Raw genomic sequence first — 24,858 nt, 5'->3', positions numbered from 1 at the left:
GCAGTGCTGCCCTGAGAGTGTGGGAAAGAAGAAAAGGGAAACCTGATACCCGGTGTCCTTTGCTGGCAGCCTTTTGAGTTGCTGGATAATGTATGAGGTAGTCCTTCAGCTCTTGGTGCTGATCATGCTCCTCTCAAGCTCTGCGTATAGGTTTGGGCTTTGCATTTTAAGAAACTTGGGTTAGAAAGGAATCAAAAAGACTAGAAAATATCTCATAAGGAATTCTTTATCCAAAGGAAGATTTGATACATAAATATTTGGTTTAGTTTTTTGAAGTTGCTGCAAAGGAAATTAACACCTTTCCTTCCATACTTGGGGGAGGCAGGATAAAAACTGCTGAATACTCCGTGACTCAGCTTAACTTTGATACAAGGAAAAGCTTCCAGTAGAATATCTGGTAAACATAGTTAAGAAAAGGTGTGTAATTGCTGTTGAAAGGCTTCAGGAACAGGTTGGACAAGATATCTTTCCAAATAACAAGAGGTGATACTTGTTTCCTTATGCAGCAGAAAACCTTGGAGTCCTTTCTGTTTCTAAGATATGTTTTTTCCACCTCTTTTGGGCTGGTGGCAATATTGAACAAGCATTGTTTAGCTGGAGACTATGACATTCTGCAAATAGATATTGTGCTGAACAACACTCTGATTGTTGCCAAAGAAGGTATATCTCCTCTTCATTTTAAGTAAAATCCATCAGCCAGTTCAAAAGGCAATCATTGTTCCCTGATAAAATGCAGCTGGTGTGCACATGAGCTTAGTCAACAGACTATAAAATAACATAAGCTTTCCACAGGGATCAGGAACATCAAAAGCAGAAGGTGTATTTAAAAACAATCTCCAACAGATTGCTATAATTATTAAATGTGACGCATCACAGGTAGTGATGGAATATAGCTGAGATGGCACTACCCAGACAGGAAGGAATAATATAGCTTTGGTGGCCATCTCTGTATACAGATTTCAAATCCCAAAGAGTGGATCATCAGATGCCAGATTATGTGTAGCTCATCATTTAAAATGGGTCTGCTTTCATGAGGGAGGTGTATATTTACTGAAACATTCAGGTGCAGCTTTTGAACAAGTTAACAACTTTAATGCCACTCCACTTGGGAACATGGGAGAAATAACTATACAAACCTCTCCACTGGACTGCCGTAGTGGGATGTACTGGTATGGTTACACTTACCCACAGAGTAATGTTTGAAGGTCCACATGCAATACATGTCAGACATTTCTGTCTATAGCTTATCAACACAGAAGCAGAGAAGTGACAGGTACAGCAAAGTGGCTTTGTGAGAGCCTCTTGGGCTGGAAATGAGCTCCTCTGTTGCCTCAGCTTGCCCTTGTGGGGGCCACATTTTATATGCTTTCAACTCCAAATGGAAGCAATAAGGTAGGATGGACATACAACTGCTGCCAGGAGAAAGTCTCAGATGGAGCTGTTCTGAACTTTCCCCTTCCGCTTTAGATCACATTTCCCTTAAGGAAAAAAATCCTAATGGGTTGCTTTTATGTTTCTGGTAAGAAAGAACTGCAGGCACTTTAACCCATTGCAACCCATTAAAAATTGATAAAACCAATCAGCAGTTGCATGATAAACCGTTTCACAGCATGGTGAATTTTCTTTAAAATAGTAAGTAGAGTACCCTTTTAATATTTGTACTTATAAGATTAACTGGATTCTGTCTGAATTGAATGCTGCAGTCAAAACAGGCTGGTGCCAGAGCGATGAAAACTCTTTGGCTTTACATTGATAGGACTGTTCTGAATTGCGTTCAGTGTTCTGTCTCAGCTTTATCTGCTTTTCCTGACCTACAACTCACATAATTAACAGTGCTAGACATCATTATTTCATTGGCTTGAAAAAAAGTCTCCAGGCCTGCTGCATTTGCTAACTCCTCTGCTTGCAAGGATTCCCCTCTACTACACAGTGCAGTCATCCTACAACTCTAGATAGATGCCATTTTAATTTCAAATTCTATTTTGCTTAAAATTCAGTACTAACTGGAATTCTCAGGGCCCTGAAAGTCAGGAAACTGCCGTCAAGAAAGGCCTTAAACCATGAATTTTACATCATGTTGCAGTTTGTGTTTTCAGGTTTTGCACTTGCAGGTATATCTGTGAACATGAGGGAAAGAAATTATTCAAAACCTAAGGTTTGCTAATTCATATTGAAGCAAGAGCTTTAAAAGGAATGTCAGACTATAATAAAACTGAGAACAATAGTGGTTCAACCTACCAAATGAAAAAAAAAGATAGAAACATCCATTTGAATCTTTGTTTTTTTCATTAAGTTGGGTACTTTACATTCCTACTTTGGAATGTTAATAAATTTCACACAAACATTTCTGAAAGAGATAAACTTATGGCCTTTTAGCATTCTGTCTGTGTGCTGGAATAAAAAAAATTTAGACACCAACTGGCTTTGCCGTGTTCCTCAGCAAGATGCTGTGCTGGGAGGCTGAAATACGTGTGAGCAAGAAGTGGCATGTCCAAAATTCTGAGCAAAAGCTTCAGCTGCTTTGAGCTCCTGAAATGTCCATAGCATTGCCCAACATTCACTTTCAAATTAAAACTCATTAGGGCAGAAGGGCTTTTTATCTAGAGATCAGAGCTTACCTTTGCTGCTGCTTCATGCAAAGGAAAGGTAGATGAAGAGTTAAATAGTTGAAGGTAGCAGAAACTATACATTTCAACAACATTAATTAATTATCAGTTATGGTAATAACATCAGCTTAGAGTAGTGTAAGAAATAGTCATCTTCACCCATTCTGTAGTGTTTTTTTTAACAGATAAACTGGCATAATCTGTTCTGTGTTCTGATCCCAAAATTACAGACATATGTGGTATGATTCAGGACTGAAAGAAATCTCTGATTTTTTCAAATTATTCCAGATTTGAGACTCATCTAGGATAGATGAATATAAAACAGTGAAGCTATGAAAAACACATACCTGTGATCAGCCTGTGTGTATTTTTAACATATGTGATGCAAGTGGTGTTGTCTTTGGAGAGCAAATCCTTGTAATGCAGGGAACTGAATCCCTTTATCACAGACTAGCTTGTGTCTTCTTAAATATTGCTCATTCACTGATTGCACAGCTGCAATGTAATTAAAATGTTTGTTTACCTGTAAAAGAGGTGAAAGCTATATATTGATGTTTGTATACATACATGGTATTATATCAAAGAAGTTATAAGTTATAAATTATTTTCAAACCACTGTTAAAACAATTTTAAAGCAACTTTTAACTATATTAAGTGGCTTTTGGAAGGGGTGTTAAAAATATCCCATAATGAGATACCTGTAATTCTCTTCCTTACACAGAAATAGACAGACATATGAGTAAGACACGCCAAGTTTGACTAAGTACATGGCATGGATTTAATTGCTGTGCTGCTCCCTGTGTTTCTGCCATGCAGGAGCACAGATTAGCATTATGTGTGAACTGGAATACAGGGAAGTTCATGGGGCATCCCTGTGCCTGTCTGCTGAGAGCCCAGCAACCACCACCCAGCTTGTTGCACTGAATTAAGTCTCAAAACATTCTGTGAAATAAATTGCAATCTTCTGAGCAAGATAAATTACTCTCAGGAGCAATCTGCCTTTACCCTTTAAAAAAAATGTCTCTTTAAATGTAAATTTAGCTTTCCAACAGAGACAGTATCGCCATGGTAACAAATGCAAGAAAAATAAATGTCTCTTAGAGGAAAACCACTTTTTATTTTGTATAAACATATTCCATATAAAATAAATTATGCAGCTACAGAATTATTGTATATACAATCTCAGACAGTAAAAAAGAGTATAAGTCTTTTCCTGGAATGGTTCTCTGAGCTAGTACCAAACATAATTGCTTGCAGTAAAGAAATGTATTGTATACTTAATTTCATATGCTGTGAACTAGAGCTCTCATCTTTCAGTTTGCTCTAAATGGACTGGAATGCTACAAACTTCAGTGGAGCGTCAGGCAGGCAGCAGGAGTTTACAGAACTGGAGCCTAAAATGTAATCTCTGCCAGGTAATTTATATTACAAATGCTCTGCTGTGTGAATTTCCTCTGCCCAGTCTACCACTGGAGAGGTTTGTTATTCAAAGAGCACAGAAGCAGTGGTTTGGATTTCTCCTTTCATTGAATGAAAGGAAGAATGCTTTCAGGTTAGGCCTGTTTCAAAAATAAGATTGATGAGTGGTGTACTTTAAATTGTTCACAAACAAATTCCTCTCTACCTCTTCCTGCATCAGTAACCCCCTACAAAGGTCAGTGTGAGGAGACACCCAAGATGGGCAGTATCATTGTTTGCAAGAATTTCTGCATGGTTAAAAATAATTTCTTATTACACTGTCTGCTTTCTCATTTCAGGCTTCAAATTTCACAGTATACAACTACAGTGTTTTCAAACACTGTCTTTGTTGAAATATTCCACAATTGTTTATTTACCTTCTTTCTTTCTCTCCTTTTGGCTGTGTGTAGTGTGTTTGAAGGCTGCAGGGGAGTGAAGATGCCCATGGCTGGGTTTTAGTGGTGGGAGGAGGTGAGGAATTCTGGTGCTTGCCTGTGGAACAGAAACCATTCTGCATTTACCTCTCTGAATAAGACAGTAGCTTACACAGATTAAGCTCTTTCTTCTTTCTGTATGGAAGGAAGGGAAACTGTATTAGCTGCACTTGAATATATGTTAAATAATTAATTGCTTCTAGAGATTGTGACACTGACTTTGGCATGTCATTTGCTGCGAGAGGTAGCAGCAATGGTGCTGAAACTGTAAACTGCTCTTTCCCTACTTCAGCTCTGAGTGGCATGTTCAGTAGCATCAACATCTATCACTTTGGATATTGCTCTGTTACGCTTTTTGAAATCAGAAGTGTAAAGTGGAACGTTTTCAGTGGTGTCTTGGGCAGGACTTCATACAACCTAGTCTTCTGAGAAAAGATAAAGGAGTCAACATCAGCAAAATATTGTTCTTTTATGTGTGCACTTTTGCAGGAAGTGTAAAACTAATATGCAGAGATGGATTAGCTAAGGTATCAGGAAGCAATCAGCTTCTCCTGCATGTCTCAGCCTGCCAGACAAAAGTCTGGCAAGAGTACCTGGACTGGGTTACACTGTGAATCATCTTGCTTGCTGTCGGGCCTTGTGCAGCAGCTGGTAAAAAAGATGTGTAAGGGAAGAAACAAAAGTAACAAGACAGACAAGCACTAATTCTTCCACGCGTATCTTCCTGGTTATCTGCAGTTTTGGATTAAGTGCATGTAGCAGTCTGTGAGGCCCACCTAAGGACGTGACCTCAAAGAGTCTTTGGCTCGGAGCGCTGTCAGCAAGCAGCGAGGAGAAGCGCTTCCCGCAGGGCTCCAGAGGGGTGCAGGAGCCCGGAGCGGGCTGGCCCCACGCTCTGCTCGGAGGGCAGGGCCCAGCTCCAGAGGGGTGCAGGATCCCGGAGCGGGCTGGCCCCGCACTCTGCTCGGAGGGCAGGGCCCAGCCGCTGTCCCTGGGTGCCGCAGCAGCCTCACCCACCCCCGGCAGCACAGGGCGGCCGGGCACGCTCCGGGGCAGCGGCCAGCCTGAGGTGACTTCAGTACGTGACACTGATGTTCTGCCTTACCAAACATCCTACAGCACTGCGAGCACGGGGGGAGCACAGGGCAAAGAGCAAGGCAAGGGGTGGGCATCCCATCCCTCTCATTGCTAAGAGTTGGTCACTGTGTTTCAAATAGAGGCGGTCAGAAGGGCAGAAAGGTGCCTTACTGCAATCATAACGACTTCTATCTGCTCCTCTCGCTTCCGGGTGCTCTGCAAACCGTGTGGGGGTCTATGATGGACACCACTGTTGCTCAGAGAAGTCCTGGATGCAGAGGCAGGAGCAGACAGACAGCTTCCGCAGGCTGCCGCCCCGCTCCCCTCACGCCGAACTCTCCTCCCGGGCCCGCTCCGCTCCCGCCCCGCCCGCGCGGCCGGACGGCGCATGCGCGCGGCCCCCGAGCCAATGGGGCGGGCGGGCGGGGCGGGCGCGGCCATTGCGGCCCGGCCGGCTGAGGGGACGCGTCGCTGCTGCCGCCGCCGCGATGGTGTCCTGGATGATCTCCCGAGCGGTCGTGTGAGTGCCGGGCTGGGGCTGCGGGAAGCGGGTTATTTCCCGGGGCGGGGATGGTTCCGAGGAACGGCGGGCGAGGGGCGCCGTCCCTTTTCTCCTTCCCCCCAGCCTCCTGAGCCGGGTGCTCTGCGCTCCTTTTGGGGCTCGGTGTGCCTCACAGGGTCCTTGTGCTCCCAGAGCTCCCGCAGGACCTGCACGGGGCTGTGGTTACCCGTGTGTAACACATCCTGCCCTAAGCGCCCGTTCCCCGGGTGCGGGGCAGCCGCGTCGCGCTGCTTGTGCCTGGCACGCACGAATTGCAGCCGCTGCTTTTAATCGATCCAAAGCAACCTGTACAATCTCCAAACTTTCCTTTTCAACTTGTAGCGCAGTTGAGAGGACTGGAAGAGTGCTTGCGAGTGTGAGATGGCGGTCTGTGCTGAGTGTAGGTTATCAGCTGAAGAGATTGGCAGTGTTGTTGTGTAGTGCTCTTCATAAACTCGAGATTTTGAAAGCCAAAGAGGCAAACTTTCTTAGGCGAGAAGCTTCATGTTACGTGTTGTCTAAGTTCTGTTTGAGCAAAAGTAAACTGCAGTGGCACCTCTGATGTTTTTCATAGGCATTGTACTGTTCCTTCCTGAAACGGATGAGTTATTGTGTTCATTTGAATTATACTCCCTTGTAAAGGTTGAGTAATATTTGGGTAGCAGAGTCTTCCTCATGCTCCTTGCTGGGTAGCACCGTGACTCTGGGGTCCCCAGTGCTTATTAGCTCGTTTGAGCTGAGATTAGCTGCGTGTGAGTTTCTGCCAGGCAAATGAAGTGAATCTGCTCACAAAGCAGTCCAACAAACATCCGAATTAGCATAAAGTATGTAGCAGGAGTGTGTGACCCACAGCAGGACATAATAGGATTGTCATGTTTTGTTGGTGACAGACAACCCCCTTAAGCTGTCTGGTATAATTTAATCCGAAAACATTCTCAAGTTTTCTCATACTGCCACGTATATTTTCCTGCTGCAGTCCAACCACCTAGATAAGTAGCAGTTCTTCTCCCTCTTGCTGCCGTCCCTGAGACTTGTCACATAATTGCAACTTGCAAACTAGAACCTCACGTTCCAGACCTGGCAAAGGACGGCAGAGGTTTGGAAGAGAGTCTGTGGGAGGAATTGCTGTTGGTGCACTTTGCCACTGTGGTCTTCCCATAGGCTTTACACGGGGCTATAGGCAAGAGGCATACTCTTGTGTTCTGTACATCAGATGGAGCTGCTCAACCTGTTTCTGCTTTGTTGCATAAGAGCACCAGCCAGAGAATTCTTATTTTAACTACTTAGACTGTGTTGGTTTCAAGGGAAATGGCAGCAATATTGAGTACCTTAATTTCTGATGACCAGATTCTTCTGTAGTTAGTTGGTGTTTTTCCCCCTGAATTCCTAAGGGTTGTATTTGCATAAGTTCAAGTCCTCTATGAGCCTAACCCAATAGCACAGAGAATGAAGAGAACAGCTACTGTTCTCCACCGATTTATTGCAAAAGGCAATAAAGGATAATATACTGTGCAGTTCTGTGGAGTTTGGTTTCCTTGTCACCATTGGTCACTCATCTGTATGCCCTAATTATTTTTGCTAAAAGGGGAGTCCTAAATATTATTTATAATTCCTTTCCACCTTCTTGTGTCCTTGTTTCGTAGCTGTGGGATTTAAATAGTTTGCCAGTGTTCAATTTCTCAGGAAGATGAAAGTGTTCGATGAGAACTTGGACAGCTTTGAGATTATTGTTTAACTTTGCTAATAAAGCAAAATTCTTGTGAAAACAGAAGGTGAGAAGTTGCGCAGAAGTAGATCTCGTGTGACATGAGAGGTCTTAGTTTCAATGGTCTTGAGAGTGTCCTTCTTGTCCTGTTTTCTCAGTGCCCATTATCTTTCTTTTTTGATCTGTTTTCCTGTAGTCTCTTCCCAGAGGTACCTATTTCAGTGACTTTGAGTCTCTGAATTGTGTGTTTGGAGTTTGGAAGGTGTGTCCTAGCTTTCCCTTAGAAAACCTAAGAAACAGATTTTTAAATACTATGTAGCTGTGAAGACCTGAGGCTCTTTCTTACGAAGCGTTTGGATTCTGGCGTGGTGACCTCGTGGTGCAAAGTCCATAGCAGCCTGTCATCTTAACAGTGATGGAAAGGAGCAGCAGCTTTTCTGGCTGTGGCAGAGTTCTCCACTCTTGACTGACCTCCTATGTTTCAGGGCCAAAACAACAACAAAATATTAATTTGTAGGTGTGTCGCAGTGCCCTCTGCTGACTTCTGACATGGTGGACTTGTCCTGACACGTGTGTCCCAAGCAAACTGCATTCTGTTTCAATTTGAGACTTTGCAATTTGGAATTCATTAACACCACTAAAATACTTTGGTTAACGCTTTAAGGAACTAGGGAATGGAGCTAGTAGACAATTTGAATTCTTAATTGCATGTGAATTGTCTTGAGGAGTCATGCACAGGAAACAGGGAGTGGTTCAAATTCACTGTTCCACATAATAATCTTCAGCAGAACTTTGTTTTAATGAAATTTTTCCCTTTGCTCTATGAATGCTATTATTCTTAAATATTTAAATTTGTGAAATACCTTGTACTAATTGTATATCTTTATGTCAAGAAGCGAAAGACTTGAAATGCACAAGTAAAGCATCTTTCATTTTCTGATTCTCTGTCAGTTGGGTGCTGTTGTAGTAAGTATAGCTTATTATTATTTCAAAAACACACTGGCTGTTGCAACAATTTTTGGAATGTTTACTGCAGGGTTTTTCCTTTTTTTTTTCCACACAACAAAACCAACAAAATGATAAATTATTTCATTCAGAGTCTCAGAAAACTTTTCAGAGTGGCACATCTTGTTCTTAGTCTTTAATGGTGGAAATAATTTTTAAAATTTGTGACTGTCCATCTTGTTAATTTCAAATAGAGCTTGTGCCTGACTTTTCATCCACTTGGATTGCTCATTCTCCTCATTTGTAAGGTCTGAGTGATTGTGTACACATCAGTTGCTGAGACAGTATTTAATAGTAAACACACTGAATACTTGTCAGTCACAGCCTGGTATGGATGAGATCAGACCATCCTCTTGTGCCAAGCAGAGATGTGAAAGCATCCTAAATACAAAGTAGATGGCCATTTTGTTCTTGCAATCTGTTGAAGCAGACTGCCTGCTGTAATCTGTTAACTTTTTTCCCTCCTCACTTAAAAATGAAAGTTCCCCCATCTGTGTTGCTTTGCAGCACACTCTCTCCCTTCATGTTTAAGTACATGGTTTGTTTCCAGTTAGGTAGGTCAGCATCCATGAACATTGGAAGGGAAAGTTGCAGTGCTCCACAGAAGGATGTATTTGTCTTGGGTACTATAGTTAGCTTTCTGTTTGCTTGTATATTATAATATTATAATGTCTGTCTTCCCTACCCCAGTTTTAGAGCCTTGCAAATATTCCTTGAGTCTGATATTAGATTATAACTAAATACTTTAAGCTGGACAAAGCCCATGTCTGGGGGACATAGGAGGTGACCTGAAGCTAGGTAGCAGTATTAGTCTCTCTCAGCTTTTGCTGCTTTACAGATTGGAGCTGTTTCTTTAATGGTCATTTCCAAGGCATGGTCTTACTCTACTTTTAATGCTTCTGTTGTTGTTTGACATTTCCAGATGTCCAGCTGCCCCTAGAATTACTACATATCTGAGAATGGGTAGCTGAAACCATAGCTTCTGTGTTGATTGAGTTGTTGTCAGGAATACCTGGCTTAGCATGTAAGTCATATTTTATGTAAATGTGTATGCTTGACTGTAAACCTAGATTGTGTCTTGTTCTTGGAATACAATTTTTAAAATTAAAATCATAAACTATAAAAATATTTACCCTCTTGTTTGCTAATAAACGTGGTGTCAAACTTGTATTGAAGCAATCACAGCTGATTGGATGGAATCAAGTAACAATAACACCATGTGTGTGGGAGCAATAGCTACAGCTTAATAGCCTGATCTGCAAGGCAGAAGAGCCATTTGTGGGAGAGTTTTTGACTGTTTGTAGGCTGCTCTCCAGCACAATGGTTGCAGCTGAAGTATGAAGGATGTTGACTGCTGTTGCATGTTGAATTTCTGACAGTATTCTTCGGTTTAAAGGCCTATAAATTGCTGCTGCACCTGTGGGGAAAAAGGAGTTGCTGTCATGGTGTGAATGAGATGTGCTGCAATGTCTGTCTCATCACAGAACTGGAATGAATCAGTGACTGTGTATCAGTTATCCTTGGCATTTCATGCTAAATAGATCTCACTGTCCTTTTGCTGGGAGGGGCTATCCTGTACTTCATCCTCTCCTCATTCACATTCCACAGGATCCAAACTCTGTGACCCCTGTGTGAGTCTGATTGTTTTGTCAACTCGAATGAAAATTAGCATTGATAGAAGTTAATCTTTTGTTAGTTGCAATGAACTGCAGCAGCTCACACTGCTGTTGGGTAGTTGCTAGGTAAGTGCTGTGCTGAGAATGAAAGGTTGCAGGACAAAACCAGCATTATTTTAGGCTTTAGGGTATGGTTAAAACGTGCTCTGAAACTACATTCTTTGCTTTCACATTGCTGCTTATTCTTTCTTCTTATGAATCTAGTTCCAGTAATAACAGTGCAGCTGTTCTAATCAAACAAGGTGTCAGATTTTTTAAAGGGTTTTCAGTTTCATGGGTTGAAATCTGTAAGCATATGTAACTCTAGGGATTAAGTGTATTGTCCTGACTGTGTGAAAGTTTAAAATCATTTACATAATTAAGCAATGAAATAATCAGAACTCTTCTCTCCAATAGTTCAACTTCTCAGTGAGGTAATCCTAATATATACAATGAGAAGTTTCTGCTCACTTGTATATGACTTGTAACACCTCTTGAGTTAGTGCGGTGCAAAATAACTATCTCTGACAACTTTTAAGAAAGAAGTGTCCCTACTGCTTGTCTGGCACACCTTTGCCTGAAACCAACATTTGCTCTGCAGCCTAGCTGCTCTTTTCTCTGCCATGTTTATGGGATGGTGTGAGTGCAGAGCATGTGTGGTCAGTGTGCCCGGCCTGTGGCAGGCAGCTGGACTGAAGCTTGTTCAAAACAGATGGAGCACGTCTAGAGGTGTCCTGTGGAGTCTGACATTCTTACTTAATGGTCTTGGCATGTACTGTGTTACAAAATGTGCTGAACCCCACATGTGTGCCTTGTGCGTTATAGATAAAGAAATACCAAGAACTGCATGATCTGGCACAAAAGGATGTTTCTAATTAAAACAAACAACCCCCACTCTTGCAGTGTTCCACAAACTGATGTCTGCTTTGAGCAAGCACGTTGCAGGCTATTGAGCACTTCTGCAGCTGAACAGAATGGCTAGTCTTTCCTGGGTTTGTACATAGAGGCAACTCCCTATATGCTTCTGTAAGGCTGAGGAAGATCCTGAGCCAAATTCTGATTTTTTAAAAAAAAAGTTGCTTTGGCTCAATAATTTTAATATTTGATAGAAATCATCTTCAAAATGTGTGTAAAAACATGTCTGTTCCAGTGTTCCATGTGCACAGGAGCTTTCTCTGAGCTTTTTGGTCCTTTTTACTCTGCTTTTGCAATTCCAAAATTTTGAAATTTGTGAAAATACTAGGTTTATATAGAAGCAAATATTATATCTGCTAACAGTACAATCCCTCTGTTGTCAAGACCTGCCAGACTAGATCATAACAATTTACTCCAGGACAAATGAGATGAGGTGTGTATAGTCTAGGCAGGAAAGGTGATTGCAAGTTTTTTGCTGACCAGTATGACTTCAAACACGGCTGTCCTCGGTGGCACAGAACAACCAATCTGACAAGATAGTTTTGGATATAAGGGAACTAAAACACCCCACCCAGAGAGGCTATCTCTGCACTGAGCTTCTTGTCAGCCATCTCTGTTGCTTTGCTGCTCAGTTTATCACTGACAAAATAATAGGGCGTTCCTTCTATTTCTCTTGTGTTTCCTAGCAGTCTGCAAGCATGGAGGTGGGTTTAACTAGATGAATATTTGCCCTGTGTTTATCATCTTTGGAACATTAGTCATGCGTCCTGAAGACAGAGTTGGAACTTGTGTTTGATGTTGAAAACTAGGTGCAGTTTATTTCAAAAGCCTGCAATCTGGCTTTAAGTACAAGGATTTCCCAAGCAGAGTTTTTCCTGATCTGAGAAGCCTGACATAATGCTGTACTTTTTTGTGTTAAAGCTGTTGGAACTTCCAGTGCTCAAACGGGAAAATCAGAAAACAGTTTGTGCTTGTGCCTTCCTACCACTGTCTGGTTTTGTTATTTCCTCCTCCCACACTGTTTTGTAACTCATTGATCAAAACTGTGGAAAGGAGAGTCAGGAAGATGATCACTAGCTTAAAGATATCCTGATGAGTTTTTACAGTACAGTAACATTACCTTAAACTAATATAAAAACCTGAAAATTTGGCTTTGTGCTGTCATTATTCATTTCTGTCTGCTAATCTTTTCCTTTTCCCCCAGATCAAGTTTTGTTCTAGAATGCGTCATTGCCTTTATAGACGTCTCAAGGCATGTCTAGGATTACTCAGTTGTAGTGTATTTAGTGTTAAAATGTTTTGGAAGCTGACCTATTCAATATTTTCAGTAGTGATCAGCTGAAAATAGTTTATAGTTCACTTGGAAGACAATGTAGCCACAGAAACGTAAAATAGATTTTATGTGACTGCTTTGGCAGTCATTAATTTGCTGTAGTTGCAATGTAAGCAGTGTTGGTTTTACTATTCTACTTATAGAACTTTGAGGGCTAGTTTTTCTTGTCTAAAAGTTACCCTTGAATGGTTTAGACAAAATGAAATTTACATTTGTACAAAGAGGATAATGTGAACTGGGCAAATCATCATACTTTTGCATTTGGAAAATAACATTTCTGAAAAGGCACACAATTTCTTTTGTATCTTTTGGTTTCTTAGTCCATTTACATATAACCAGTGAGACATAATTGTGTTAACAGAATTCTTCTCTCAGAATTTTTTTTTGTTAATCAGCATAGTGTGCTTTAATTTGTTTTTGAGAGCAAAACCTAACCCTCAAACTAATTAATGCACCAGTCTTAAAAAAAAAAACCACCATAAATTATTTGGATTCAAAAGGAGGAAATGAAGATATCTTTTAGCATTGCATTTTTGTCATTGATAGGACTGGATGAATAAGGCTGGTAGAGATTCTGCTTGTCAGCCTTAACTTGGTGTCTAACAGAATCTTCAGGGTTCTCGACGTACCAGGTATAATTGAGGAAACACATTACTTGGCAATGACAAGTCCAGATGCTGCCCCAACAGCATCTGCCAAATACAAAGTTTGTAAAAACCTTTTCCTGTGTACAATGGAAAGGTTTGTTCTTTGAATGCTCTAAGAGGCTTCAGAAGTACATTTCTGGGTTAGAAGATTAACAGAATTACTTGAAAATCAAGGACCTTTTGACAAAAGATTAAAATGTCTGTAACTTGGGATGTTTAAAAATAAAGCCACCAGCTGTCTGGGGTAGAGATAAGACATGCTTACTTTTACTTCAAGAGTTGGTGTTATATGGTTCCACTTACCACTTTGCTCAGATTGTGGTATTTTTGTAGCATTTTTTGGGAGAGGCAGGACATTGAGGCTGGTCACTGATGACACCCTTGGGTTCAAGAATGTGTAATGATTAAGTAGGACCTTTCTGAGCCTTTGGGTTATGAACTTCACTTTTCTCCCTGGAGCCACCAGACAGGTCATTATTCCACACAAGTGTGACCTACAGCAGTGTGGACATTTTTTTAAAAAATACAACCCATATGAATGGGGTGGTTACATGCAGTGTGGTTGCCTTACACTAACAGACACCTCAAAAATAAAATGTGGTTTCCCTTGGAATAAGCAGAAGTAATTTTTATTTGGGACCACTCCTATTTTAAATGCTGGTTCCCTGTAGCCAGTTATTTTGATGTTGATTAATCTTTCCAAAAATAGAGAAGATACTCTCAGAGCAGCAAACAATGACTGTGGATTTTAACTTGTGAAATTAGTTCAAGTCTCTAGCAGACTTGATGTAGAGTAAAAACCAAAGTTGAAAAGGTAAGAATCCAAGTGGAAATCCATTTTTTGACTATGGCATTTGAACTAGAGGGAATGAGCCTAGGCCATAAGTTGAAGAGCCTGGAAGAGGAACTCCAGTGGAGTAGCTAGCTTTGAAGCCACTTGTCAAAGCTGAATAGAGCTTTAGATTTGAAAAATAGTTGAGAATGGGCATGACTTCAGAGTCTTGAGAGACTCAAAACCGGGTTTCCTCTAGTATTGAAAATAATATTAAAGTACTGGATTCCTAAACCTACAGTTCCTTAGGCAGCTGCTGAGACAATAGAGGAAATATGCTTAATCACTTTATTGCAAAGAATTTGTCCCCATCTCCTGCAGTTGAGACTTACGTCTGTAGTGTGTGATTATACATGGGCTTCCCATTGTGACTTCTATAGCTTGATGAAGGTAATATAACTCGGGGTAAATATGCCCAAATTAACTTTAATAAATAAAAAGCTGGCCTTGGATCATTTCAGGCAGTCCAATATTTTTTGGTTTTCCCCATAGCAGTGAAAGAGACTACTGCCACTTAAAACACTGAGCTATCTTGTCTTGGGACTTGCATATATTAAATAAGTGAGGCTGCTTTAAACATTAAGTACAGTTCTGTAATGAGAATGTATTCTCAGCTTTTTTGACTTTTATTCTAGGGACGTGGTGTTCATGTATTTTTGGCAAAGTTTCTTTTAGTTTTTTGTCACCTGCAGAACTTCTGTCACTTAATATTGCTGCTCTTCAGCTGTACTGCATTACTGCTTCTGTTCCAATTTTGTGCTGGATAAAATATTATCTCTATGCAAATCTGATTGTTACCTGGTCATTTCACCAGGACTGAGACCTCTGAGGCTTCCAAGAGCTGAAGCTTTAAGACTGTTAAACATGTTTAAAACTGTGCAGGAAGTGGCAGTACCAAGATAAGTCTTTGCTTTGTTTTCTTTATGCTAGCTTTGGTTCTCCAAACATCAATCAAAATTTGCTGTGGCACAGAGCAGAGAGACCTCTGAGAAGAAGTGACTGCTGACTTGACACAAGTTACTGAAGTTACTGCAATGAACAATTTTCCAATATTCCATATAGATTGCAATGGAAGGCGTTTTAAGGTGTCTTCTGGATTCTTCTCCTTGATATGAAGGATGTCATGTTCTTACACAGAAATAAAGACCTAAAAATTTGTAGAAGCTTCCAACATAATTTTGAAGACACTAGGCACAAAACTAAGTAGTATAAATAAGAGAGCTGGCTGGTAGTTTTTAAAATTAAATTTATGGAAGCCAAGAAACTACCAAGTGTATGTGTTACTTTAAACCTCAAAACAAAATGAAACCTCATTCTAGATCTGTAATGTTCCTGTTAATCTTGTTCAGCACATCATCTGCATTAAATTACCCATGTATTTTAGGAGCTCTCAGAAGCATCTTAAATGGAGAAGATCATGTTGCTCATGAAAACTGCATGTGTAGGTTGTAATACCTCCAAGAGCAGTAAGTGCAAAGAACTTTTTCCAAAGCAAGGAAGCTCCTAAGTGTGTTTCTCTGTCATCTGTCAGTTACCTTTATTATGTAAACCTTAATGTGACAGTGTCTTTGAACATGCATGTAGGCATCAGCTTTCATCTTTAAACTTAAAAAAAAAAAGTAGTCTTAATTGCATCTTGTTCACCTGCTTTATGGAAAAAAGTTTATTCATGCATATACTAAATGAAAATAGAAATTATCTCCTGAAAACTAGGCTTAGTTTGTTTTTTTAAAAATGAAAAATAGCAAATTAGTCAATTTGTTTCTTCTGACATCCTTAATCCAGCTGTCAGTCCTTGCTGATCATTAGAAGAAAAGCACAGTTCAGTACAAGGACACGTCTTTTTCTTTGATCAAATTCATGTGCCAGGCTGTCTTAAGAGCTGTCTGAGAAGTACCTGCAATTGTTCCTAATTGTTGGCTATTTCTCAGTGTTCAGTTGTGCTCCTGCCTGGTGCCACAGCTGGCTGACATGGGGCCACAAATACTTTGCTTCCAGGGGTAAGTAGTCTTAGCAACAGAGAAATCAGAGATTATTTCATCTATTTGAAGGAAAATAACTTACTTAAGACTTAAGTAAGTGTGAGCAGCCTTGAAAATTTATACTTGTCCAGCAGGGATGAAATTCTGCTGTTGAGTTTGAGGTAAGAGCTAGATGGGAGATGTTATTTCTCTTACAAGGGTTGTTCTGTGTTTGAAGGCGTTGGATGTTTGCTCTTTATCTCGAGGAAGTGCTGCAGATGGTCTGGTTGCTGTTCCTCGGTGTGAGTGCTCGGAAGGTGCGGGCTCAGCTGAGTGCCCTGCCCGTGGTGAACCCTGCGAGGCTGTAAACAGGGAGGAATGCTGGCATGGGCAGGACGCTATTACAGCAGGAGTCAAACATGTATCATAAAAGCAGAGGTGAATAGTGGTCATGCAGAGAAGTGACTAAGGGTTTTATAACAATTTCTATTTGCCTTCCAGGATTACCTTTTTGGAATTTTCTGTAAAACTGGGTTTGTTGGGCCTTTTGACTGTGTTTTGAACAGGATTTGTTATCTGTTTGGGGGTTTTTGTGGGTTTTTTATGACATAGTGATGGTATCTCCAGACTTATGCCCTTCTGTTAAAATATGCCTAGGCTATCCAGCAGCACAAGAAAAATTGCTTATTGTGGACACAAGTTTTGGGCACTATCTCCAGGCACAGGTTCAGATTCTTTGAGTTAGAATGATATGTAAATAGCTTCTCCCCAAGTACTGCTGCACTGTACAGGATCTATATGTGAACAGGAGGTGAGTTGATTTGCAGGTTTTGTGTACCAGTAATGACCTGTCAACTCGTGAGAAGGGTGACTGGGAAGAACTATGTTAAAACACTGGTGCAACTTGACCATGTAAAAGAGTTTACAGGCTGACTCATTAGAGAGGGTAGCCTGGATTTTGCTTCAGGAGTTGTTTTTTAGCTGTCCCTTGTTCCAGACTGCCACGGGCCCCTGCGAGAGGGCTTGGAGCCCATAAGTACATCAGCACTTGCACACACATTCCAGTGCAGAACATCCCTTAGGGAAGAGAATTTTTTCTAATTTTTTTTTGTTGTTGTCCTCTTTTTAGACTTCTTTCAAGGTTCAGACAGGGATATCTCCATGTTGAGACAACTTGAAGAGTTATCTGAGGAAAGGTTCCCTAATTTGGAGTAGATCAATCATTAGTCCGTAAACACGAGTAGATAGAGTACTTGTAATGGAGCCTAGAGGTCTGCATTGGAAGGAAGGCTTAATTGTGTCCTATCAGACTGATTGCAATTGTTATACCATTAAATAAAAGTTCCTGGCATAGAAAACTCCCACGTTTCTGAGGAATCAGTAGGGATGTCGCTTTTCCTATTAAAATTCTAAGGTGGTTTCTGACTGCTTGAGTAATTGCCTTACTATTGGTTATGCTGTGCTTTGGAAGAATCTGGCAGCTGCTTTGGAGAATTTCAGCTTTCTAAGTTGGAAAGTTAACAGCTGCCTTGCTCTGTTCAAGAATGTGCTTTATTCAGCTCTATCAGTGCTTCTGGGTATATTCTTTAACTGTTAAGACATTTTTTTCTCTAGCTTTTGTATTCTGGTCATAGGAATGCTGAGAGGATTTTAACAGAACTGTTTCTGATTGCATTCCTGCATTTTTGTAACTAAAGGAGTTGCTAAATTTAAAGTTTGCTACTGTTGGCAGACACATCCTTTTAATAGGATTTACATGATTTTCTTGCTCCTTGCCTAAGGTGAGGGGGTCAGAAGAAAAAGTAGGATACAATTTCTTGAGGGGTTCAGGAGCTGATCCTCATGCTCCCATGTCCCTGTAGCAGACTAGCATTTTGGTCAAAGGGTAGTTTTTGTAGTTACTTGAATATGTAGTGTTTTACTGTAGATTGTGTGGTTAGTATTGTGTATCTGAATAACAAAATGGAACTAAATTCTGTCAGGTGCTAGACAGAATGACTTTGTTTAGTGTAGTGCTTTTCAAAAACATTCAGGACGAAAATGCCAGGGCAAGCTTTTGTTTATCTGGACATGTGAACTATAGCTGGTAGCTGGCATAGTCTAGAAATCACTACCTAGCTCGAACACTCAGGGGGAGGGGTGAGGCATGATTTGAGAGTCTGGCTTTTTTGGCAGTGAATTGAGTTTGTGTGTCAAGGTTCGATTTGTAACAGATTTAGCAACACCAGATTGATTGTTAACAATAGATTAGCAATTGCTTCACGGGAGTAACTGGTGAGTGATCTCTGTCCTTATCTCTCCCCACAGCTTTTGAGCTTTCTGTTGTATTTTCTCTCCCCTGCCCAGCTGAGATGGGGAGTGACAAAATGGCTTTGGTGGGCACCTGGTGTCCAGCCTGGGTCAACCCAACATGTGCAGGGTTTTTGGCTTTTCCTCCTGAACAGGATTCTTCCATATACTCTTGTGCCTTATTTCAAGCTTGAGAATGCCACAGAGGTTCATGGCAGGCAAAACTTTGTCCATAACTGTAGCCTCATCACTTGGTAGCCAAAGAAAAGGAGAGCAAAGTCCAAACTGCTGATCTTTGATGAAAGTGGCTTGGAAGTATATGGGCAGTATACAGTCGAAGCAAAAATGCTTCTGCTTTTCCAGTGTGTGCTGACTGAAGTCCCATTGGTGAGGTGTATGGCTCCATTTGCCTTTTTTACAGCCAAGAACAGCCAGCCAAATATTCAAGCATTGTTCTTTAGATTTTTATTCTGCTGTTTAGTTTTCATTAGCAAATTTCCTTTCAAATGAAATCTTGCTTAGGCTAAACTTGCTAACCATATGTGGAATAGTAATTATAGTTAATCTAGAAGTAAAATTGTTTTATCACCATCAGACCTGGTTTCTGCATACATAGTACAGTGTCACCTACATTACTGATGGTATTCTGATGTTGTCTGAGCAGCTCTTAGAAAAAACTTGTGTATGTTTATGATGGGATGGAAGACGTTCCTATTGTAACTGGGATACACTTAATATTGAGAAGGGGAACTGGGCATGGTCAGCAAAGCAAGGCAGTTTATCAGGCCTTTATATTCAGGTCCATGGTTTTGGAGTGGCATGGAGGATTCTTTTATTCTCCAGCCTGCCACTCAAGGGTGCAGGTACATATTCCTACTGCAGATGCACACAGTGTCTGGCTCTGTATCAGCCTGTGCAGATCCTCAGCCTTTATGTGAGTGGACAAATGGGTGTCATCTCTACTACAAAAATTTTAGGGAAAGGGAGTTTAGTGAATGGTGCTGTCTCCAAAACATCTCATACTAAAAGAGTTTCCTGGATTGCTTTAACTGTTAGGTAAGGAACAGACTGTTCCCTTTTTGCATTTTGGAGGAATGAAAGAATAAAGTGCCAATTCCATGCTTTGGGCAATACTTGGCAATGTGAACAGACTGAACCCTTAAATCCATTGTTGTTAATGTTAATGCCACGGCTTAGGGTTTGAGGAATCTGGATGCAAGTACTACTTTTGAGTGGCTTTTATTTGTGTCTTAGTTCCTTTAATTTTAATATGTTTTTAAGCTGTGGATTTAGACTTGTTTACTATCCTGGTTAAATATGTTCAGTGCCAGAGCAACACGTGTACAGATGACTGATATATTTCAGTTATCAGTCAGATGCAAACTTGGTTGCTTTGCTTCAGAAATGAGCCTTTCAAACAATTATTCACTTTGAAGCTATTAAAACTGTAAGACCATAGATTATGTGATAATAATGCAGTCGGTTGAGTTTATTAAAAATACAGCTATATGGATATGCAAATTCATTGTTTTATTCAGATTTAAAAGCTCTTTGATATTTTTTCTTTGTATTTTTATTTTAATCTCCTAATATATTTGAGAAACATTTCTCTTTATATGAGCAAAATGACTGTAGAGGAGATGGCTGTACCAAAAATGGAATGCTATGGTAGCTACTGAGTCCAGCTAAAAACCTGAAATGGCTGGGCTTACAACTGGCAGTGAAATTACATTGGTAAGCAGGATTATCCATGTATCTACTAATAATATAAAGTAAATGACATCACACGCAGCTGAAATCTGTTTCCATCTGTGGAAACTGCCTTTGTTTTTTCTGCTACATTCCTGCAGTGTTCTGCTACTCAGTGTGAAATACAAACCACGCTTTGAAAAATAACACTCAAGCTTTTAAATTTGAAAAGCCATAGAATAATTTGGGACATCCTTAAAGTAGTTGTACAGTTTCTGTAGAAATATCAGAGGATGGATGTGCTTCTAATGTGTAGCAGTGGGTGTTGCTGACAGCTTTGAGCTTTTTGGAGGTGTGGATCCAAAGAGGAAAAGGACTAGAACATGTGGGGCTTTTGTGGCCATCTGTGTGCCCAGGCTCCCTGCTGTTCCTCCTCTAGCTGTTTGTGCCTCAGTCAGCTGCAGTGATCTCTCTGCCGGTATACTGATCCATCATGCAGAGATGGAAGGTAAAAGTGAGTTTGCTGGCCTCCAGCTGCACTCACTGTGGACAAGTTGCCTTTTGGCCTGTAAATTGCCTGCATGAAGAAGATGGTGGTGCCAGAGTTGGCAGCAGCATCATGCCACGCTTTCAGTGTCAGCTCTGGCTGTAAGGAGATAAAAACTTGACAGTACTGTTCCTATTATTACTGACTAAAGGTGCTGGTGTTTTCTTTCAATCCTGTCTACCCACTTCTAGTGAACAAACAAGTTTTTCTAGCACTTCCATTTTACAGCAGTATTGAAAACACTATTAAATTATTATATATTGGTGTATATATAATAAAATAATATTATGGAATAATATGATAATGATATATTGTGATGTTAACCACTGTGCTCTGTAGTTTTAAAGTGATTTCTAGAACTATTCTTTAAAATAAAAAGTGGCTACTAAAATAGGTATTTTTAAACTCCTGATTTGATTAGTATTGAGTAACAGATTTTTCTAGATGGGAAAAGCTAGGTAGCTTTGTTGTATTTGTCTTATGCTAGTGTTCTTATTTAACTTGATGTCATCTTTCATTTTATGATTGTCTTACTGTTGCTGTAGTAAGTTTTCTGCTTAAGATCAGTTGTTTCTGAAGAAGTGTTCTTAAAATTCTATTTTGTCCCTGTTCAAGTTTATAGCAGTTCGAGAGTGATATGTTCAGAGGATAAATTGCTGTTTAAATTTAAAAATACATTGTTTTCTTTTCCTTATAGAAGTAATGCTACCTGACAGTAAAGTGAGTGGAAAAGTGTAGCTGAAAAATCTGTAAAGTGAAATACTGAAGCTGTTTCTCTTTCATATGCTTCATTGCAAGACACATGAGGAGGCTACTAATAGTTATTTAAATAACTTTGGAGTGCTAGTTTTAGAATTAGGGAGAGGTGCATAGATGACCAGTAACTGGTGGAGTTATTACACATGTCAGACAGTTGGTGGTGGTTATGGTGTTCAGGAACCTCTTCTGTATCTTCTCTTTGAACAAATAATTTCTACCCTTATAAAGTCTGTTTTATGGGTTAAAGGATGAGCAAAGGCTTTTCTTATCTCTAATACAATTATAATTTCAGCCAGAACAAGAGAAGGTGAGAGATATTAGACCCGGTGTGTTACAGAACAGAGTTTTCCACAAGGACAAAATTCAATTCAATTAATTCCTGCTTTTTCCTCGATTTCTAAATGTCGCTGTTGCAGAGTTCTAGCAAAACGAGATGAAATTTTGTAAGTCAGTGTTGTCTTAAAATTATTTTGGAAATAAGATTCTGGTAATCTGATGAAAGTAAATGAATGTGATTAACTGCTGATAGGTTCAGAGGCTCTTCAAGTGTGATAGCACTGCCAGTGCTATCTTCTGGTGTGGACAGGCTGCAGGACTGGTTTTCCTTGTAGAAGAACCAGAACAACTGGTTTTACATTTTGTCTTAGAAACAGCCTTACAAAACAGTTTGTTGTCTTTAGGGCACACACCCTTTTATGTTCATGTTGTTCTAGTTTTTTCGATCATGAAACATCTTCCAAGGAAAATATGACACTGATTTTTTTTTTTTTAAATTTTGTATATATTTTTTAATGCTAGAGAATAGGATTTTTTATCTTAAGTTGGCTGCATTGTTCTAATGATGTATTGTCACTGTTTTGTCATATACAGTGTAACAGATCCTGAAGGCTCTTTCTGTTTTCCAATAGGCTGGTGTTTGGGATGCTGTATCCTGCATACTACTCATACAAAGCTGTGAAGACGAAAAATGTGAAGGAATATGTAAGTCTCATTCCTTTTAATTGTTTAATTAATATCTCTGCTGACATAGATCTGTGACATGTTCATTGTGTAATAAATCATGTTAAAGCTTGAATTGACTGTCTTACTGTTAGGTACAGCACTTGTGTGAACCTAGTGGTAATCCTCTGGTTTTGTTCAGAGGACACGCTATGCTGTATAGATTTATTTTAGGGTATTTTTAATATAAACCCTAAAGTCTTGGTTCCAGTTCAGCAAAGTACAATACTGAATACAATACTAAGTGTTGTACAATACTCAATACAAACCCAAGTACAATACTAATACAAAGTACTTTTAGGCAGGGAGTAGAATGAAAGTTTCCTAATTCTTCCAACACCGTATTGACAAACTGATTCACAGTGACCACTAGAAGAGCAGCAGCAGCTCAGTAGGGGACTCAGAATCTACCTAAAAACAGGTTAGTTCTTGCTAATCTATTGTTCCTCAAAGAGGAGAAAAAATGTAACTAGGGAAGGAAAAGATTTGGTTAAGGTGGTGCAGAGAAAAGAAGCAACACAGACAGAAGGGAAAGATGGAGAAAAACACAATTATGGTTACTTCAGTTTTTAATTAAGCTATTAAATTATTTACTTGTCAGTGTGAGCAATGATGATAATCATGAGAATGTTAACCAGCTGCAATCACAAGGAGCTTTAGTCACTGAGCTACTTCCCTGTTTTAAGAGACAGCCTGGCTTGATTTCAGCAAATAACCTGTCCTGTATCTTAGTCTTAACTTGGCTGCCTGACTCAGGGTAGGGTCAGGGCCATCAGTTACTCTTAACTTGGCAGCCATAGCTGTGACCTAGGGCTGTTGTCTGGTGTGTCATGTCTCCACTTTGTACCTGGTTGTAGTTGTAGACTGTGGTAGCTGTTGTTCCTCCCCTTGAATGTCTTAATTTAGCCTGATCACCCTATCTGGGCCTCAAAGGACATCATATTTGTACTTCTGATTTCTGTGTACAAGCTGATTGGAGCTTATTTGTGAGATAGAGCTGGTGCCTGCCAGAGTTAAACTCATGGGAGAAAAAAATCACCAAAACTAAGAGGAGAATTTTCTCTGTCTCATGCTCATATTACTCTGTCAGGAAAGTCAATAATGCAAGGAATTTATAATCTGCTTTTCCTCCCTGCTCCTTCAAAACTGATCCACAAGCTAAGTAGGGCATAGCAGTTTCCAACCAAAATAAAGGAAATCACTTTAATTGAAGAGGTTACCATTGCCTCTTGCACTGTGTTTGCTAGAAAAAGAGAAGTAATGTTTTAGAATGCTGAGATTTTTTTTCACCTCAGTTGTCCAGTTAGCTGTGACCTAACTGTCTTTCTTGGGCATCCTTACACAGGACCCCTGCTAGCAGGGGCTGGAGTTATATTTTTTCAGTTCTTTTAGTGTGAACCTGTGGTCTTTGAACAGTCCACGGTTCACTGTATGTGAACTTGCAGTCAGATACAAAATATTCATGGCACCAAGATGAATAAGAGCCATCACAGTGACTTTTTCATTAGCAGGGCATGACAATGACTCATTGGTGAGTTATCACTCCATTGCTGGCTGGGTTGACTGTCCACGTAGGTCTTAGGGGGTGATCCATGGCTGTCATTTTCCCAGCTGGGTCATTTTCTTTCACAGTAAAGGATTTAGATTTAAATGCAGCTTTCCAAATGGCTCAGGTCTGCTGCCACTTGCATTGTGGCGCAAGCACAACTTCCTTTCCAGGGTTTTGTGTGGCTCAGGAGCCAGCTGTGTGTGTTGCTGAATTGATAACAGCTTTGTAACAGTAAGATATTTTACTCAGCCACTACTTCCACCACTAAAAACCAACCAAACAAAAAGAATAGACACCTTGGCTTGTTGTGTAGGTCGTGATGCAGCAAACTGGTCAAAGATTATTTCTGGGAGAAAACGTGTTGTGCTGATTATGATAATTTAAAAGACTTATGCACTTTGATGATAGAAATTAGAATCTGTGCCTTTGAGGAGATTTATTTGTTGTAATTCCCCTGGTTTAATGGGGTTGACTAAGATATTTGAAACGTTTTTTCACTGTATTTCACTGAAGCACTTGAAATAAACATATGAAATGTAGTTTATAATCTGAATAGACCAGCCTTTTCAAATCCTGGCTTCCAAATCCTGACCTGAAAGAATGTGCTTTAGCCAGAGCCAACAAAAATGAGTTTAACACTTGGATTGCTAGGAAAAAAACTCCACAATGAAACAAATCTGTAATCACTCTTTTAACATGAAAAGTAGAATCAATCAAAGCTTCTGTTACTTGAAGTAGATGACAGTGTTCTGGGTAGTGTGAAATCTGACCTTCAATTTTTCATGTCCTTTTTTTCTTTTTTTCTGTTATGAAAACCCCTTTAAGATGCTCAGGTTCATTTGTCAAGGATATTTGTG

The 24,858-nt window shown here is 40.1% G+C and overlaps 1 protein-coding gene across 1 annotated transcript in view; it reads left to right on the top strand.

The window, feature by feature from the left end:
• The first annotated feature begins 5,984 nt into the window (after window positions 1-5,984).
• REEP3 (receptor accessory protein 3) overlaps window positions 5,985-24,858 on the top strand; it is a 37,244-nt gene continuing 18,370 nt past the window's right edge. The window contains exons 1-2 of the mRNA XM_012574426.5: window positions 5,985-6,095; window positions 22,362-22,434. Coding sequence (XP_012429880.1) covers window positions 6,064-6,095; window positions 22,362-22,434 — 105 coding nt within the window. The 5' untranslated portion in view covers window positions 5,985-6,063. The remainder of the gene's footprint in view (window positions 6,096-22,361; window positions 22,435-24,858) is intronic.

Source organism: Taeniopygia guttata, chromosome 6 (genome assembly GCF_048771995.1).
Source record: "Taeniopygia guttata chromosome 6, bTaeGut7.mat, whole genome shotgun sequence".
NCBI lineage: Eukaryota > Metazoa > Chordata > Aves > Passeriformes > Estrildidae > Taeniopygia > Taeniopygia guttata.
Note: the sequence above shows the minus strand (reverse complement) of the source record. Positions and strands in the feature narration are given on the sequence as shown.